Here is a 19,707-nt window from a genome sequence, read left to right on the forward strand (position 1 = left end):
AGATTTCCTTAGTTTTTTTTTTTAAATTTTTTAAGTTTATTTTTTATTTTTTTGAGAGAGACATAGCAAGTGAGGGAGGGGCAGAGAGAGAGAGCAGGAGACAGAAACCCAAACAGGCTCCATGCTGTCAGCACAGAGCTGATTGCAAGGCTCAGACTCATGAACCATGAGATCATGACCTGAGCTGAAGTCGAGTCAGACATTTAACCGACTGAGCCACCCAGGCACCCCTTGATTCCCTTAGTTTTTACTTAATGTCCTTTTTCTGTTCCAAGATCCTATCCAGGATACTATATTTTGTTGTCATGTCTCTTTAGGTTCTTCTTGGCTGTGGAAGTTTCTCAGGCTTCCCTTGTTTTTGATGACCTTGCCACTTTTAAAGGATACTAGTCAGGTATATTATAGAAGGTCCCTCTATTGGAATTTGATGTTTTCCTCATGATTAAGCTGAGGTGATGGATTTTTACTGAGGAACATCACAGAGATAAAGTGCTATTTTTATCACATTATGTCAAGCAAGGGTACATATTGTCAATGTATGACTGATGATGTTTTCTTTGATCACCCAGCGGAAGTAGTGTTTTTTGGGTTTCTCCACTGTTAAGTTACTATTTTTTCCTCCTCTCCATGCTGTATACTCTCAGGGAAGAAGTCACTATGCACAGCCCACCCTTAAGGAGTGGGGAATTTTAATTTATTCAATTATTTTTATCAGTGTGGAATCATATATATTTATTGGGGCAGTCCAGTACCACTTTATTTTGTTGCTCAAATCATTCTAGCTTTGGCCATTGGGAGCTTTTTCAATTGACTTTGTTCAGTCTTTGAACTGATCTCTACTCAGCAGGAAGTGCTGTGCTCGGATCTAAAGATACAGAAATAATTAGATCCGGTCTCTGCTCTTGAGAACATAAGTAAATATTCAGTTATAGCCCAGTATGAACCAGTACCACACGCTGCCAGTTGATTGCAGGGTGCCCAACTAAAGTCAGGAATCTCAGCTGGCCTTTTACATAGGTAGGGGAAATGATCTGGGTGTGAGTCCCAGCTGCCGGAAGGCTCCAGTGCTCTATTCATGCTCCCTCAAGGATTTAATGGTACCTGAAATTCTAACATTGTAGTGTTGTATCCCTTTCAAGTTACTCTGGTTAAGATGCAAACAGCCCCATGAGACATGATGGAATTAATCAGTCATTTATGCATTCTGGTGAATGAAGGAATGGCATCAGGGTGCAGGGCATGGAGAAAACCACCTAGGGGTGAAGGGTGGGGATTGGAGTGAGAGGAAGGAGATAAAGGCTAAAGGAAGAGGGAAGCTGGGACCCTGAAGAAGACAGACTTACCAGTGTAACCCAGGCTCCTATAAGTTAACATTCCAGCCATCTGTGCCATTTATTCAATACAAAAGGGAAGAACCCAATAGCTACTGTAGAGTGGGGAATGCCCTGGGGTGGTTGGTGAGGAAAGTGTCACATTTAGTTGGCAAATATTCTAGAATCCTGTTAAAATAGACATTGTAGCCAGCAAGTGAAGAAATAAAAAGAAAGGGAATTAGAAATCAGACAGAACCACTAAACTACTTGACTTAACATGTGTGTGCAAAGGACACTTTCACACATTCTCTTTCACCTTCCAGCCTAGCACTTGTGCCCAGAGGCTTTTGAGATCCTTTGGAGCCTGGAGCTCCTTAGAGCTCTCCTATCTGCCTTTCTAGTGCTCTAGGTGCCTGCCCTTCCCAGGTCAGTGTGCTTTTACACTTCTATGAGCTGCTGGTTTGTGCCTCATGACTCTTCTTTTCCTGCCCTCTCAGCCTTAACCCTTTTGTTTTGTTTTGTTTTGTTTTGTTTTGTTTTGCCTGTTACCTGACATTACTACTCTTCAGTTTGTTTCTGGGACTTTGCCATTCTACGAAGCACATGCTTCTGTGAAAGCTCATGTGGGAAAGAGCCCAGAGTTACAAAGCTGAATTGTTCCTGAATTATTTGCCAAAACAAGGCTAAGGAACACTAGGCAGTAAGTGCTGATGGCATAATTTATACCACAAAGAGATGTACTTTCATTTTCCCAGTAAGTAATGCCTGTCACAACTGTATGATCTCATTATCATAAACCCAGAACAGTTTTAGCTTTTGTATGTATTGATTACCCATAGAGAGAGCTCCAGAATTTCCTTGTGGAAGACTCCACGGAAGTGACAACCACCGTGAAAGTCCCATTCACCCATTAGCCCTTCTTATCGATTTCCATTTAAAACCCAAATTGCTGGCTCCCTTTCAGGAGAGGATTTTGAGAGCGGAAGCTGCCAGCTTTCAGATTTCTCTGATAGGCTGACCTTCTGGTTTGTAATTTTAGTGTTATTTTTTGTAAACTACAGAGTTGGTATTGGTGAGACAGTATGTCAAGAGCTTTTTAATTTGCTTCAATTTCTTGAGTCTTTGCTGTAGGGAGAAGCTTCAGCAGAAAACTGGGTGAGTCTAACTCACTGCCCTGTAGAACCCATAGCATTACAAAACCTTGTGTGCCATGCACCTTGTGAACCGTCAACATGTCAATTGAATTGAAGGAAGCATCTACTGTCAGAGTCTTGACGTAGACTACTTTCTATAGAAGAGCAGTGGTAAATCCTATTCGTTTGACTTGCCTTTCACTTGAGCCACAAAGAGCCAGGCAGAAGGAGTCTTATGGGCCTAGTCTCACTTGCTCCCAATATAATAATCACCTGGCCCTTGGCGATAATATGATCCATAAAGAAGAATGGGAAAAACAGGAGTTATTTGGTAAAACACTATTTTCATATGCTTCTTCTAATCTTTTAACGGTTGTATCCAGATTGGTTTGAAGAAATTGATGCTTTACATTTCCTTGAGACCTTTAATTGGGAAGGAGAGCCAAAAACCTTCCTAATAATGGCCGTGTCTTTTCACTACTGCCCAAAATGAAGCCACCATTCTCTTTGGTTGATATTCTATCACACCATCAATTGTAGCTTGCTAAAGTGCGTTTTGCTCAGTGGTTTATGCAGTGAATTATACCTTTTGCGATCTCTAAGATCATAAAGAAAGCAGTATCCTAGGGATTTGGACAGCCAGCTTTGTTGAGCTCGTTATATTCTCACAGTCGCCCCCACTCCCCACCAGTCAGGTGACTAACTGTTTTGCACCTGAGACTCTCACTAGGGCGCTAAACAGCTATAGGTCTTCCCCCAGCAGCTAGTGTTTTGGACTTGGTGCCCCAGAGGCAGGAGAGAGCCTAGTTCTCTCTGTCCTCCTTGGCCTTAAGTGGATTTAAGTAGAAGGCAACCCATTTGGCTTTCCCCATTAGAAGAACTAGAGAAGGTTCTAACAGTAAGAAGGGTTATACAACCTCAGTGAAAATACAGACACATAAAAATGGTGGTATTTCCAAGGACGTTGTCTACAGAGGAAGTCTGGGACCGCCAAGAAGAGCAACAAACAGAAAGAAAGAAGGAGCTGTTGACAGTTCCCTCTAGATATATCTGACCTTCCAGCAGGACTGATAAAGGAAACAGGGTGGAGGATGTGTGTTTGATGGGCATTTCACAGATGACACAGCCCTGCATGCTGCCTTGATTTGGCTGCCTATTGATTTAATTTCTCTTTTCTTTACCATCCCAGAATTTCATCTGGGTCTAGATGTTCATTCAGAACTAAGTCTTTGCTGTAAGAGAAGCTTTTTCAGAACTGAAAGATATTTTAGCTGCCATCTTGTCCAACATCTTTATTTTAATAGGATAGAGGCAAGGGGAATCGCCCAGGTTCACAATGCTAGCTGTAGCTGGTTAGTGCAGAGCTGAGACCAAGTTCTCAGCTCTCCCCCTTCCCAGCCTAGCAACACCATCCTGGCTTTTATGATTAAACCTTCTTTTAGTCAGCAACTGGTAAGACCCAGAGTTTAATTAAAGATTGCTAATTCTGTTTCTGCCATTTCTCTACAATTGATAGAGAAAATGTGGGGGTAATTTAGTTGCCATCCACATGAGGTACACGTAGTGTGGAAGTTGCTATTTTATAATCCTTTCTTGGTCTGTGTACCTCAAGAACTACTCTCGTATCCTTGGGAACATAGCAGCTTAAAAAAAAAAAGAACTTCCTTTTTTTCTTTAAGCAATACATGTTCATTGCAGGAAATTAGAAAATATAGAATAAGAAAAAAGAATAAAAATTTGAAAACAGTACCACCCTCCAAATCACCTTTCAGACTTTGTGTGTGTGTGTGTGTCTATACATACACTTACATAGGTATATTTGTGCATACATACATCTATGTATAGACTTTCCACATTGATAAAACCTATTTCTCTAATGTCAGTTTTAATAGGTAGATAATATTTTATTGTGCATGTAACATAATTTATCTAACTGACACAGTATTATTGGAAATGTGGGTCTCCCCCCCCCAATGTTAATTGCATGTTGAACAGCCTTAATCAGTATCCTCTGAAAAAAATCTTTTCACATTCCTTTAATTATCACTTGAGGATAAATTTATAGAAATAGTTATGCTGAGCCAAAAACACACACATATCTGTAAGGCTTTTAGTATTTCTAGCTTGATTGCCTTCCAGAAAGATAGCCGTTTACATTCTTTCCATCAGAGTGGGAGAGGACCTTGGCACTTAAGTGAAAAAGTAAAATAAACCACTGATTCTTATAGTCAGGGCTGGATGAGTTACCTGGGTTTCTCTTTTGTCAAAGTGTTACGAAGCTATGAGCATATTGTTATGACCGGTAAGAGATTATAAACAGAGTTATATGAGAAGCTTACAGGGGCTGCTGGGCAGTTCAGTCAGTTAAATATCTGACTTCGGCTCAGGTCATGATCTTGTGTTTCATGAGTTCAAGCCCCACGTCGGGCTCTGTGCTGACACCTCAGAGCCTGGAGCCTGCTTCCAGTTCTATGTCTCCTTCTCTCTCTGCCCCTCCCCTGCTCACACTCTGTACCTCTCTCTCAAAAATAAATAAACATTTAAAAAATATGTTAAAAAAAATAAGAAGTGGGGCGCCTGGGTGGCTCAGTCAGTTAAGCGTCTGACTTTGGCCCAGGTCATGATCTTGCAGCCTATGAGTTCTGTGCGGACAGCTCAGACCCTGGAGCCTGCTTCAGATTCTGTGTCCCCCTCTCTCTCTCTGCCCTTCCCCCCGCACACACTCTGTCTGTCTCTCTCTCAAAAATGAATAAATGTGAAAAAAAAAAGCTTACAATAGTTCCACAAGGAGTTCTATGCATGCCTTACTTCAATAATGTGTACACTTTGCAATCCAAACAGAATGATGCCATGGCCAGAGAGATTTCTGCTGAGTGCATGTTAGTCAGGCAAGGGTTAAACAGCTGATGTCTTAGTGCCCTGACATCAGACTTTCAAAATATCTTCTCCATCACAAGTCAAGATGAGATCTTTATGTTCTGCTACTTAGAGTGGCAAAGGCGACTGTTTATTTAGTGCTTTGTATTTTCTTGACCTGTGCTAAGGACTTCACATGCCCGTAGTATCTTCTTTGATTCTAGCACACACCAATGTGGCAGGTGTTGTTACCTGTGTATTACAGATGAGGTGTTTGAAGCACAGAGAAATGAGCTAATTTACCTATGATCCCAAAGTCAGTATGTGTACTTTTGAAACCAGGTGTACCTTTTTGACATCAAAGTCTGTGTTCTGCTCCGTGATATGGTTTTGGCTCCCCAATAACCAGGCTTCTTATTATTCCAGATAATCCAACCTCAGTCGTACTTACTGCACTTAAACATAGGTTTTGCATCACAAGGATATGTCTGCTGGATATCTATCCGTAGGGCCTTAGCCTTTGTTCTTAATCCTCAGAGGCCAGATCTGATAGAATCCATTTGTGGGTCCCTCTTAATGCTTTTTCCTTTTTATTTCCAGTAGTCTTTATGTGCTTTAAGATACATTTAAAGCTAGATGAAAGTCTAGGCTAGGATGATTTTGTATTTTTAATCATCTTAAATAATGTTTACATTTTGCCCGGGTATATGCACAGGGCCTGTGACTAGTATTCTTAAAAACAAAACAAAACAAAACATAAACAAAACTCTACTCTGAATGATAAAGATTCCCACTTTTCCAAAATTAATTTCTCGGTAACCTTAAGCCCATCAAGTGTCAATGTAGTTTTTATTACTGCAGAATGATTTAACTTGGGTTAACTTGGATTTCCTGAAGGGTTCTCACTCTCGACACCGGCTTTCTTTGTTGTTCCAGCTGAATGCACAGTCAGGTCAGCTTGTTTTTCTTGCTGTATCTCTGTAAATGAAGCCTTTTCCAGAAAATCGACAGCCAAGCCCTTCCTTTCTTATTCTGAGCGTCCAGCACATTCTGCTCAAACTGCTGGCTAAATAGACCTGTCCCTATTCACAGTCATGGCACAAGAGCTTCGTGTCATCTCACTTTAAAAAATAACAAAAGAAAAGCCCCAACATCTTAAATATTGCAGCCCTTGTATTTAGTTTCTTGAGAAACGAAAGAGCTATTTCTTTTTTTTTAATTTTTTTTTTCAACGTTTTTTTATTTATTTTTGGGACAGAGAGAGACAGAGCATGAACGGGGGAGGGGCAGAGAGAGAGGGAGACACAGAATCGGAAATAGGCTCCAGGCTCTGAGCCATCAGCCCAGAGCCTGACGCGGGGCTCGAACTCCCGGACCGCGAGATCGTGACCTGGCTGAAGTCGGATGCTTAACCGACTGCGCCACCCAGGCGCCCCACCAAAGAGCTATTTCTAAGGAACATTTAGGATTGCAACATGGTGTTGTTGGAGTTTCGCTCCTTCCTAAAGAGTGGTCCGCCAAAGTGACAGTTGTTCCCAAACTGTTGGCAGGGCATTTGCTCTGTGATCTCTGAGATGTAACGTGGACTCTTTGTTCTGGAGTGAGAGGTGGACAGAAATGGACACCTGATTTCAGAAATACTTTTTATGAGACTGGCATCTTCAGAATCTGTTTTGTCTGCTGGGTGAGGAAATCAGGCTCTGCTTTATAGGTGTTGTCATACTTTTAGACTGTAGAACATGGAGCCCTGAACCCCTGTCTTCATTTACCCTTTGTGAATTTAGCAAAGCGTTCAGAGAATATGGTGCTTTTGTCTAGTAAGCAGTAAATGTAAAAGGTGTATTTCATTACTCACCCTGGAAAGTATCCGTTGGGTACAGATAAGTATCCATAGTTAATTCCTGAAACTACCATGGGCTGATGGCTTTCTTTTCTCCACTAATACATGAGACTTTCTTTTCTCCACTAGTATATGGTGATGATGGTTTCATATAATGGTACACAAGGTTCTTTCTTATCTAGAGCTCAGTCTTCTGGAACTTTGGAGTCTTAGATGTAGATGTAGCCAGAAGAAACCTCCAGAACCTGTTTGGTAGTACAGAAGCAGGCCCACGGCACTGAGTAAGCTGAAAGAGCTGCAAGACCTAAAGATATTGAGATGTGCGGCGTCAGCTCCTCAGTGAGCGGCTCATTCTAGAAGGCCAGCCTTTTCATGTGTCACTGAGAAGTGTGGGAGAAACAACAGGAGATGGAGAGAGGGACAGAAATAGCACAAGCAGCAGCAGTGGGGAGGGCAGTGATGGTAACTGAAGATAGAAATGTGGGGATTCACATCCTGAGCAGCAAGAAGTATAGAGAAGAGCCAGTGGTGCAAATGGCGTTAGGTGGTAGAAGGTATAAGTTATGGACATGTTGGGCGGGACAACGGGGTGGAGAACAGGAGGTCTTGGGACAGCAGAGAAGGCAATAGGTGGGGAAACAATGTGTACAGTAAATCTGAACTTCACATGAGAGCAGGCGCCATTCAGGGTGGTATGGCCGTAGATTGTGAATCTGAACACGAATACAGGAGCGGTCAGATGGTTATTGGTAGATGGGAATCGGCCATAATGTTTTCGTATTATATCCATGAGAGTTGGAAGCATGAGTGAATGTGTGTTGAATGAGTGCATGCGTGCATATGCCATCTTTGCCGTGTGTGTGTTGGGAATGGGGTGGGTGTATGGGTGTACTTACAGGAATAGGTACACAAAGAACACTTTGAAGGCAGCATGTATGAAGCTGAAGGCATACCTGTTCTGTCCTAGGTCTTATAGCTGATGGACTTCTCTATCCAGGATAACTGAGGATTGGTGGGGTTGAACTGAGGTTGGGTTCCACAGCCAGTCTAACAGGGCGTCTAAAGTCAAGTATCTGATGTGACTACTTGGTCAAAGGCAGAGCACGGTGAGATACGAGTCAACAGTCAGACTACATGGAAACCTGCCTGTGGAAGGCATATCTGCAGTCGACAGAGGCAGGGGCAGAAGAGAAGCAAGATCAGACAGACGCTGGGAACTGTGCCCAATGGGTCTGCAGGACCTCGGCAGACTCGTGGGCCTCCAGGACTGACGCCGTCCTAAGGTGCATACATCTGACAGTGCAAACCAGCACAGATGGCCAGGGTGGAGGGCTCATGGCAGGCCTTTACTGGGCTCTCTCTGTATTTCACAGCCAGTTATAGCTGGTGATGCTAGTAACCTGTTTACAGACAAGGAAGGACACAGTATATTTTAGAAAATTATCTAATGACTATTTAGAATTTTAAAGTCTCAAATGTTCTTCTTTGAGATGTATTTTTGAGAGAGAGAGAGAGAGAGAGAGAGAGAGAGAGAGAGAGAGAGTGCACAAGCAGGGGAGGGGCAGGGAGAGAGGAAGACACAGAATCCAAAGCAGGCTCCAGGCTCCAAGCTGTCAGCAGAGAGCTGGATGCAGGGCTCGAACTCGTGAACCGTGAGATCATGACCTGAGCTGAAGTTGGACACTTGACTGAGCCATCCAGGCTCCCCTGAAATCAAAAATGTTTTAAAGCTCTCTGGTAAACTATAGAATAACCCATTACCTAAATATTCCAAATGGGCATTCTTCTTTGCATCTGAAAAAATATTTCCTCCTTTCCAAAGTATGTCTGTGGACATTATTCTTTGGGATTTTTACAGCATTGCCCTGAAATCCGTAAGCGTTTGTTGTGTTTTTTGTTGCTGTTGTTCATCCATCTCCATTTCACAGATTAAACAGACTGTCTAAAGTGATCCAACCAGCCAGTGGCAGAGGGAGGGGGGCCCAGGTGTTCTGAGTTCTAGCTCTCGCCATAACGACATAGTACAGAATCATCAATTGCCCTCGCATGTGGTTGACTATGACCCCAAACGAGTGAGCCAGGGAAAATACCCACAGGGAGCTATAATCTGTTCTCTCATGTTTTCACAGGACTGCCTCTCCACTAAGAAATCTGCTTTTCACCCTCTACGTCAGCATTCTGTGAAGGCAGTTTTGGTGTTTAAAGTAAAAGAAAATGAACTTGGGTTTTGTTTTGTTTTGCCTCTCCTTAAATAGTGGGTCTGAAACCTCTCAAGCCTACCTCATTCTCAAAGAGATTTTAGTTTTCCTCCTACAGTTCTGGTATCATTGTAGGCGCATCCGTGTCTCCCTTCCTTGTCAGGAGTCAGAATGAGATTCTGAGATACCTTGAGTTACTGGTGACAGAGAATAAAGAGGGAAGACACTATTAAGAAATCACATAAAAGGAAGCTTGGAAATTGAAAGAGATGCCAGGAGGTTGGATCAGTGGAGTCACAAAATCATTCCTTAGTTCTGGAATGAGCAGTGCATACGATTTACATATATGGCATATGAATGATTTATAAAACATTGTTTTTCTGCAAGATCGTTAACAATCCCAGGGCAAGAATAAAAGGGGAGGGGATTTAGTCCAGTGTCTTTACAGCCACATCCTGACGGCCTCTGTGTTATGCCCTGCAGTTGTGAGCAGAGAAGTGCCCGTTACATAGGCTACAGGCTAGGATTGTTTAAATGTGGAGGTTGCCAGGCGAGGTGACTTACGCTTCTTATTCCCTACCCGAGTGTAGAGACTTGGTCGGAGGCTGTGAGGATGACCTCATCCCATTACATTTCAAGGCAGCTGTGCCCGTGAGAGCCAGGCAGCTGTTCCCTAGCGATAGTCCATTTTCACATCTCATTCATAATTGAAGTGAGTGGGGATAATTTTTGCCCATTATAGGAGGTGGTTACATCAGACCTCCAGTGGCATACCAAAGCTCTCATTATTGCAGCTTAACAAAAGTAACCTAGTCTCCTAGCAAGATCTACGTTACTCTGTGACGTGCAGGTTCTAGGAGGGAGAAAAATGGAAGATAGTGCTCAAGTCCCAATCCATAAAAGTGAACGGGAGAGATGCTGCTACCTTCTACGTGGAAACAGTGTGCGAAAAGTGTCTGAACTCACCTGGTCAGACTTGACTATAACACAGTACTTGCTCTTGGGTTTTCACATCGCTATTTGTCCTCTGCGTCTCCTCTGAAGAGGAGAAAGCAGTTAAATGCAGCTGTCTCCTTTAGTGACATTGCATATTGATGAATTGAGCCCGTTTACATATCTTTTAAATTCCGAAAATTCTGTTATCATCTTTACATTCGTACAGGTGGTTCCAGAAAAGAAATCACCGAACACTGGGAATGGCTTGAGCAGAATCTGCTGCAGACACTCTCCATCTTTGAAAACGAGAATGATATCACCACTTTTGTGAGAGGAAAAATACAGGTAGTGGGTTGTCTGTTTTGTTTAGTTTTAACTTTTAATTGGAAATAATTTCAAACTTACGGAAAAGTTGTAAAAATAAGAATTGTGTAAAGCCATACCTGTAGACCATCTGCATATTCTCCTGTTGTTAACATTTTACCCAGCTACAGTATCGTGTGAGTGCTCATTTACTTTCTATTTGAGAGGAATTTCCTCCAAGTGCCTCACTGTGTATTTCTAAGAATGTTCTACTGAATAATAACACTGCAGTTATCACCCACAATAAATTTAACATTCACATCATACCTTAATATTTGGCACATATTCCAATTTTGTTAATTGACCCAATGTACAACATTTTTTTCTTTTCAGTCCAGCACAAGATCTAGTTTAGGAAGCTGTTGAGTTGGTTTTCGTCTGTTGTCTTCTTCAATCTGAACATTTCTATAGCCTTTCTCTGTCTTTTATGACATTCATGATTTTAAGTATAAGTTCTGGTTTTTTTAATGGGATTTTTTCATTTTGGGTTTTGTCTAATATTTCCTATGATTTGATTCTGATTATGTATTCCCAGGTGGAACACTTCATAAGTGATCTTATGTGCTTTTAAGAGTATCAGTTCTGGGGACACATGATACCCATCTCCCCTCGTTGGGCGATATAACCCCAGCCAGGTGTTACCTACCCAGTTTCTCCACTGTGGAGTTACTAATTTTGCCTCTTCAAATAATAAACAATTTGGACTTTTCTGTAGGAAAACATTTTAAGGCTACACAAATATCCTATTCCTTATCAAAATTTCCCCGTGATTTAGTGAGGAATCATCCCTTGACGATTTTTTTTTGTCTGAACCAATCTTTGCTGTGATGTTTTTACAAACTGATAATTTTCCAACTCCAGCATTCTCTATAAGAATGCTATTCTACTATAAGCAAGGGCTCTCTCGTCATTTATTTTTCTATTTGTTTTGGTATCGACTCATGGATTCCTGTTTTTCGGTTGTTAATGTTTCATTACTGGGCTTAATTATTTTGGTACCCACACTATCCCAGGTTTAGCTAGAGGAAACACCTACAGATTGCCTCCTTTGTCCTTGTGACATGTCCCTGTTGCTTTTTTGAGCACTTCTTTACTTCTGCTATAGCAGGATGTCCTAGACTCCTCTGCACTTTCTCCGTCCCAGTCCTGGAATCAGCCATTTGTTTCCGTTTGCTTTCAGTTTCAGGCCCTATCTCATTTCCCACATAGTTTAATATTATTTTTTGCATGCAGAAAATTTTAACATACTTCCGAAAGTTTAAATTCCTCAAAATGTTACTCCCTTCTGCATTCTTGCTATCCTGTTCTCCCCAACCCCTTGCAATTAACCAACCTCATTGTTATCGGGCCTATGCTTCCTGTGTTTCTTTTTGTGAAAAGAGGCTGGTATATGTTTTGTTTTGTTTTTTAATTTCTCTTTAATTCTTACACATAAGCCTTCATGTATATATGCTCCTCTGCATTTACCCTTTTCAGTCAGTAACTCTTGGGTAACACCTCATATCAGTTCATAGAGAGTATCCACATGTTGTGTGTGATTATTTGTTATTTAAAAAACATTTTGATAGTTTGGTTTTTATGTTGAAATATTATTAATTTTTAGATTTACAGAAGAACTGTAAAGATAGGACAGAGAATTCCCATAGACCCTACCACTCAGCTTCCATTAATATTAATATCTTCTATAACCATAGTATATTTATCAAAACTAAGAAATGAACATTAATGCAATATTGCTAACTAAAGGCTTAATTTGGATTTTACCAGTTTTGTCATTTCATGTCCTTTTTTATTCCATGATCCAATCCAGGTTCCCATGTTGCATTTAGTGCCTAATTCTTTTTAATGGGTGCATATTATGTGTGTGCGTACCGTAGAGAACTCAGCACTCTCTTATGCTTGAACATTTAAGTGGTTTACGATATTTTATAATTATACTTATCTGTCTACATATACACACATACACACAAATATACAGTATATGCATGAATTATACTTCATGCATATAGTAATAAACATGTATGTATATATGCATGTGTATTTTTGTATTGTAGGGATGTATCTTTAAGATAAACTGGTAGAATAGAAAATGCATGTAGAAAATGCTGAATATTACCAAATGCCCCCTCCCCCCCGCTACAGAAATTGTCACCTTTTACATTCCCATTGGCTTGTAGGGGAATGCCTGTTTCCCCACAGGATAATCCACCCACAGGTAGATTATCAAGCTTTTGAGTTTTTGTCAATCTGATGGGAGAAAAATATTTTAGTGTTGTTTTAATTTGTATTTACCTCACTTATAAGTGAAGTTGAACATCTCAGGTATTTAATGGCCATTTTTATATAGCTATAGATTGTCTGCTGGTGTCTTTGCCTATTTTTCTATGGGACTTTGGTCTTATTTTTCTTTAATTTTTAAAAGTTCTTTTTTATAAAAGCCATTAGTCTTTTGTCGGTGATATTTTCTCTGAATTTGTCATTTGTCTTTTGACTTTGCTCATGATAGTTTTTGCCATGGGACGCTTAAATGTTTTATTTAGTCGAGATTAGAAATTCTTTCCAGATTTTTAGTCGTAGTTAGAAAGCCTTTCTTTATACCCAGATTAAGGAAGAATTCTAGGAAGTGATCTGATAGTTTGCTTCTCATTAAAATTCCACAGGATGGTCAATTTCTGTTTGATTTCTTCTCCTTCACTGAACTTTTACATGAGCAAGTAGTAATTTCATAATCTGAAAAAGAAGTGGAATTTCATTGCTGTTTAGGGTCTAATGTTGTGGAAGGAGAGAACTGAATTTTACGTGGACCACATAAAATTAGAGAGGGCTAAGTAGCACAAAAACACATACAACTCATCACCCTCTCCCTTTCTCCCTCCCTTTGCCCCTCAAGATGGATATTTATCACTGCTTCAAGACGGCTGATTTCAGTTCATTTCTACTCTGTTGTAATTAAAGAGACTAGACACGTAATGAAGAGGGTAAAAATGAGAGCAAGGAGGACATTGGAAAGGTTCAGTTCACCTCCTGGGAGGAGGTGAGAGCTTCCAAACAAAAAAGGGGTTCCTGAGTAATGGAGAGTTGTGTTACTGATAAAACCCATCTGATTTTATAACTTCTTCATTTCATGTCTGAGTCACGTACTGACCTTCTGGGAAGTAATGTAAATGGAGAGAGTGTGAGTTTCCTCATTTGACCGCGTCATAGGGGGCAGCGACTGGTGCCAGAAAGGGCGTGAGGCCTCTTTCCCATCCAGGAGCCACTACTGAGGTTCTCCGTTACAATTTCCTAGTCCTCCCTCAGATGGCGTGTCTTTGGATGATAGATACAAATAAAGAGCTAGAGGAGGAAACTGAAACTTAGAAGTGACAATAGCCAGGAGGAAAACAAAAACAAACGTGAAAAACAAAAAATAAAACAAGAACCAATTATGTCAAATAGCTGTTCTTCTCACTGTTTTTATTACACCCAAAATGTCACATTTAATTCCCCTGAAACCAATTATGAAGAAGGAATTGCTATTAATGCAATTATGTGTGAAAGAATGTCATTCATGTGCAAATGAATGGTTTAAGCATTCCCAGTTGTCCAGTAATGAAGGGAACCAACAAATTTATTTATTTTGAGATTTAATTAACTTTTATAAATTATAAATATAATAATTAACTACAGAGGCAGCCATAATCCAAACCCATAGAGTGTATTTCTTTCTAGATTTCTGGAGTGCATTTTATCATAATAGTAGTCTTACCGTACTATACAGTTTTGTATCATGTCTTTGTTTCCTTGACTGGTATTGTTATATAATTTTTAGTTGTTGTTTTAATAATGGCATATCAGCCCACTATTGACCTTACAATTCCTCTCTTTCTAGAAGTCTCCCTAGCTTCTAGGCCAAGGGGAACAGACACAAACAGTAATATAATGCAGTGAACACTTGTGTTCATATAAGGTTTCTTATAGTTTTTCTTTCCTTTGGGATAGATTACAAAATGTTGGTTACTGAGTTAGTGTACGCATTTTTAATGGACCTTACTAGAGATTATCAGTGTATTGGAATCCCTGTGTAATTTGCTTACTTTTCAACAATCTGGTTGTTTAAATGGTTTTGCAAAGTTAATAGGTCTTGTTTTAATTTTCTGTCTTTGATTGATTATGAGGTTGGACTTTTTTTTATGTTTGCTAAGTTAATTTTCCTTTTTGTGAATTCTCTGTCAGTGTCCTTTGCATATTTAAATTTATATTGGACCTCCCAAGTATTTGGATTATATGTGGAGCTGTTGCCTGGAATCAAGGCAACCAATTGTATGTTATGTAGAGCCTGTAGAACATAAAAGAAGGAGAGGGGCGCCTGGGTGGCTCAGTCGGTTGAGCATCCGACTTTGGCTCAGGTCATGATCTCACAGCTCGTGAGTTCAAGCCCTGCGTCAGGCTCTGTGCTGACAGCTCAGAGCCTGGAGCCTGCTTCGGATTCGGTATCTCCCTCTCTCTCTGCCCCTAACCCACTCGCATTCTGTCTCTGTCTTTCTCAAAAATAAATAAACGTTAAAAAAATTTTTTTTAATAAATTAAAAAAATAAAGGAAGGAGATATTCCATCCCTTTGTTCCATCATTCAGTCCACCTGGCTAAAAAATTATAGCAAACTAAGGAGAGGTTCTTCATTCTGGATCCTCTCTTTTCTTAAAGGTGGGGAAGTTGGGAGTTGAACCTTAATAGGGACTATTACCTTTACTCTTGAAATTACTTGGCAAGGCCTGGTCTGTTGACATTAGTGTATTAGGCCCTGGAGTGTTCCAGAGTATTGTTTCTCAATTCAGTAGCCTCATAAATTATCTCATAAATTTAGATAAGCATTCTAAAAGTGTGGTATTTAGGGGCGCCTGGGTGGTGCAGTCGGTTAAGCGTCCGACTTCAGCTCAGGTCACGATCTCACGGTCCGTGAGTTCGAGCCCCGCGTCCAGCTCTGGGCTGATGGCTCAGAGCCTGGAGCCTGTTTCCGATTCTGTGTCTCCCTCTCTCTCTGCCCCTCCCCCGTTCATGCTCTGTCTCCTTCTGTCTCAAAAATAAACGTTAAAAATAAATAAATAAATAAATAAATAAATAAATAAATAAATAAAAGTAAAAGTGTGGTATTTAGTAGATCTTGGATAATGTAGTTTGAATATTTTTCCACTCAAAAAAAGGGTATCATTTGGTTTGTCATACATCACTTCCTTCTAATAGTCTCCTTATTCTGACTTTAGGTCCAAGCCCTGCTAAGTGGTCCAGGAAAGAGCAAGTATTAGCCTACTTGAGGGTCTCCAAGCTTACTCTCAGTCTATTGGCCATCAGGATTGCCTAGGAACCTGACTGCTACTAGTTATTAGTGGGTTCCCATTCAGTCACTTTTATTTATTTATTCGTTTATTTCTTCTTATATAAAAATTTTCGATCCCCCTCTAAAGGCACTGATAACTTGAAATGTCACACAGGCTGTAGGTGTATTTGCCAATTGGGAAAGGTTTTTCCATCCTTCTTCTGAACTGGCTACTTCTTCTCACCCAGAGGTTCAGTGCCCTCATGCCGCCTCATGGTTGTCTCAAGTTCCCTAATAGAGCACGCTACCAAAGCCCGCTCACCCCCAAAATAGCTTTAGTTCAAAATGGATCTTCCCTGGTCTCCATCAAAGCCAACCATCTCTATTCTTTCCATGTAGAAGTAGCTTTGAGAAAAGTAGAGCTTGACCTTTGGGATGGCTCTATCATGGTGAGCTAGGAAAAGCAGTAGAACTTGCAAAATCTTTACATCTTCACATTTGGAAAATAAAACTATGGGCTTCATCCTAAGTGAACTTAATAACATGATTAGCACCAACAAACAGATACGCAGATCTATATTGTCATTTCAAAATCTTTTAGTACGCAGATGCTCCTTGGTAACTGGCTTAGAATTTGGGGGTTGCCTTCGAAAATAATTGATCAATTTTAAAGAAAATTCTAGCATTAGAAATTGTTCTCTTCTTTCCTCTCCAATATCTATAGCATACAGAAAAAAGCAGCCCCAGTCGTATTAATACTGGCTGCATGCTTTGTTTTATCCTCGCTTAGGGCATCATTGCAGAGTATAACAAGATCAACGATGTGAAGGAAGATGATGACACGGAGAAGTTTAAAGAAGCCATCGTGAAATTCCACAGGCTGTTTGGGATGCCCGAGGAAGAGAAGCTCGTCAACTATTATTCTTGTAGCTACTGGAAGGGGAAGGTCCCCCGTCAGGGTTGGATGTACCTCAGTATTAACCACCTTTGCTTTTACTCTTTCCTTATGGGAAGGGAAGGTGAGTTGTCTAGAGTTTCAGGGGGAAGCTTGGGAGAGTCTGCTGAGGTTCACCCTGAACTCATAAACCACATCAAAGTGCCAAAAATAGGTCTGTAGTTATGACTGGGTCAACACTGTGTTTTAACTATTTAACAAGTGAAGTCAATTATTTTTGTCTAATACTTGTAAACAAAAATGGTTATTAAGTAATAAAGATTCACCAAAGTTATCGTTAATGCAGTTGACGTGAACTTAAATCCATAATGATTATGAACTCAGAATTTATGTGGTTTGAGTTTGTCTCTTCAGCAAACAAAATAGTATTAAATACGGGCATGCAAGCTCAAAGAAAAGGAGTGCACCGAGATTGGGGGTTGGGTTGTGAGGCTGAAGGATCCCCTGGGGCTTTGAAGGAGCCAGGTGTTGACCAGCCTTGTTCCCTGTGCTCAGCCAAGCTGGTAATCCGGTGGGTGGACATCACACAGCTTGAGAAGAATGCCACGCTGCTTCTCCCTGATGTGATCAAAGTGAGCACGAGGTCCAGCGAACATTTCTTCTCTGTATTTCTCAACATCAATGAGACTTTCAAGTTAATGGAGCAGCTCGCCAACATAGCCATGAGGCAACTTTTAGACAACGAGGGATTTGAACAAGATAGATCCCTGCCCAAACTGAAAAAGAAGTCTCCTAAAAAAGTGTCGGCTCTAAAACGGTAGGTGACAGAGACAGAGTCTTACACGCTGTAGAAAAAAGAAACCTTTACATTCTTTTATGAAATTTAACCTTTTCTTAACCACTTCAAGGGTTCTCAAGACTTTCCTGGGTATCGATACAGAACTGAAAGAGACTGTCTGAAGCAGTCACAGTTCAGTGAGTGAGGCAGACAGCCAGCTTTGGCACAAAGTGACAGGAACTCTTCCGGTCCTGTGGGCGGTGCGCCATGGGCACACGCACCGGGAGATGGGGCAGGGTGGTGGAAAAGGCCGTCAATGGAGGCTGCTTGGAGTGGACTCTCAGGAGGTAGTAGAAGTTGCCTATGTAGATTTAGTAGGATGGATATTTCAGGCAGAGGGAATAACCTGATGCAGGAATCACAAGGGAAGAGCATAGAGGGAAGTGAGTCCATTAATATCTGGAAAGTGGCAGGTCATGGGATGAAGAGAGGCTGCAGAGAAGCCGGGAAGTCTGGATGGGGGAGTGGGGCTAGAGAGAAGGCAAGGAAAAAGTCGGTGCTCTCAAGTGTGAGTGTATGCATGGAATTGTCCTGGACCGAGATGGGGAATGAGAGAGGGAGAGCATGTCTAAGGGATGGGAGAGCTCGGTTTTGATCATGTTGAGTTGCCTGCAGAGCACCACATTGGAGATTGGTCCAGTAACACATATGGAATTGGAAATTGCTGGCATATAGCTGGCAATTGGGACCTGACAAGAGATCACTGCAATTAAGATGCCTGGTGATTTGAAAAGTGTTTCAGTGGAGTGGTTGTGGGTGAATGGTGTTACTGTGGTGGATTGAATAGCAGATGGAAGGCAAGGAGCGGGAATTAAGCAAGTATAGACTTGCTTTTTCAAGAAATGCAATGGGAAAGGAGGGGGTTGCTCTGATAGAACGTAAAAGATTTGAATATAGGATAGCCTGGGATGAGTTTGTGGTGAGGGTAGCTGCAGGGAAGGAGGGAGCACAGAGCTACAGCTGTAAGAAAACCAGTTATTTTAATAGTGACATCTGAAAGGGCCTGGAAAAAGATGCTTGTGTGTGCAGATGCCTCTCCCTCTGAAATGGAAAGGAAGTAAGAATAGGTGAGGATGGAGGTAATTTGCAAGTAGAAGGGAGGAGGGCATGGGAGGAGGGGAGCTCCTCTTTGCTGTGTGAAGCCAGAAACTCCACCACCCAGAGGTTGAGGCGGCATAGAAGTTTGACAGGAGAGGTTTGAACCACCGACCGACATGATGAGCAGGAAAAAGGAAAAAAGATTGTAGTCAAAGAGGACCGAGCTGAGGTTGGAAACTCTGGTTGTCGGAGAGATGGGTTGTTCCTGTGTCTCAGGCAATTTTGTTGTCTTTTTAGGTCAGACAGTGATAGCCAGCAGATTCATGAGGCTGGTTTGCATTCTCATTAGGTCTTTCTTAAAAGGTAAAGCCCAGAAAGTGGCTCTGGATAAATACAAATGGAATCATCATGTTAGACATTATTGTATTCCTTTGGAAAAAGAATGGATTTCCTATCCAAGCCTAGTTTTCCTAAGATTCTTGAACATTTATAGATATTGATTGTAAAACGACTACACAAGGGACCTAAATATATCAAAGTAGTTATATTACACTTTTGAGTCATAGGTTGGAGTTAGCTCCAGTAGAAAGCCAAGAAGGTGGGGATACGTCTGGCGAGATCGAGGGGCGGAGAGATGGGCTGGGGAACGTCCACTGACACGTCCTTGAGAAGGAACGGAAACCTTGCTCTTGGGTGAGGTGACACTGTTCCTGCCTTCCAGCGATCTTGATGCCAGGGCAAAGAGTGAGAGATACCGTGCACTTTTCCGACTGCCGAAAGATGAAAAACTAGACGGCCACACAGACTGCACCCTCTGGACTCCGTTCAACAAAATGCACATTTTGGGGCAGATGTTTGTGTCCACAAATTACATCTGCTTTACCAGCAAGGAGGAGAACCTGTGTAGCCTCATCATCCCACTCCGTGAGGTAGGTGTCAGCGGGAAATGGAGCTCTTAGGGGCTGCATTTGTAATACTCTTCCGTGTGAACCAGGAATGTTG

General features: G+C 41.3%; 1 protein-coding gene across 2 annotated transcripts in view; it reads left to right on the plus strand.

The window, feature by feature from the left end:
* TBC1D9 (TBC1 domain family member 9) overlaps nucleotides 1–19,707 on the plus strand; it is a 115,237-nt gene that overhangs the window by 52,087 nt on the left and 43,443 nt on the right. For both annotated transcript variants that reach the window (XM_043568297.1, XM_043568306.1), the window contains exons 3-6: nucleotides 10,503–10,621; nucleotides 16,725–16,953; nucleotides 17,385–17,646; nucleotides 19,427–19,634. In XM_043568297.1, the coding sequence (XP_043424232.1) occupies nucleotides 10,503–10,621; nucleotides 16,725–16,953; nucleotides 17,385–17,646; nucleotides 19,427–19,634 (818 nt within the window). The remainder of the gene's footprint in view (nucleotides 1–10,502; nucleotides 10,622–16,724; nucleotides 16,954–17,384; nucleotides 17,647–19,426; nucleotides 19,635–19,707) is intronic.

This window comes from Prionailurus bengalensis, chromosome B1 (assembly GCF_016509475.1).
Source record: "Prionailurus bengalensis isolate Pbe53 chromosome B1, Fcat_Pben_1.1_paternal_pri, whole genome shotgun sequence".
In the NCBI taxonomy this organism is placed as follows: Eukaryota; Metazoa; Chordata; class Mammalia; order Carnivora; family Felidae; genus Prionailurus; species Prionailurus bengalensis.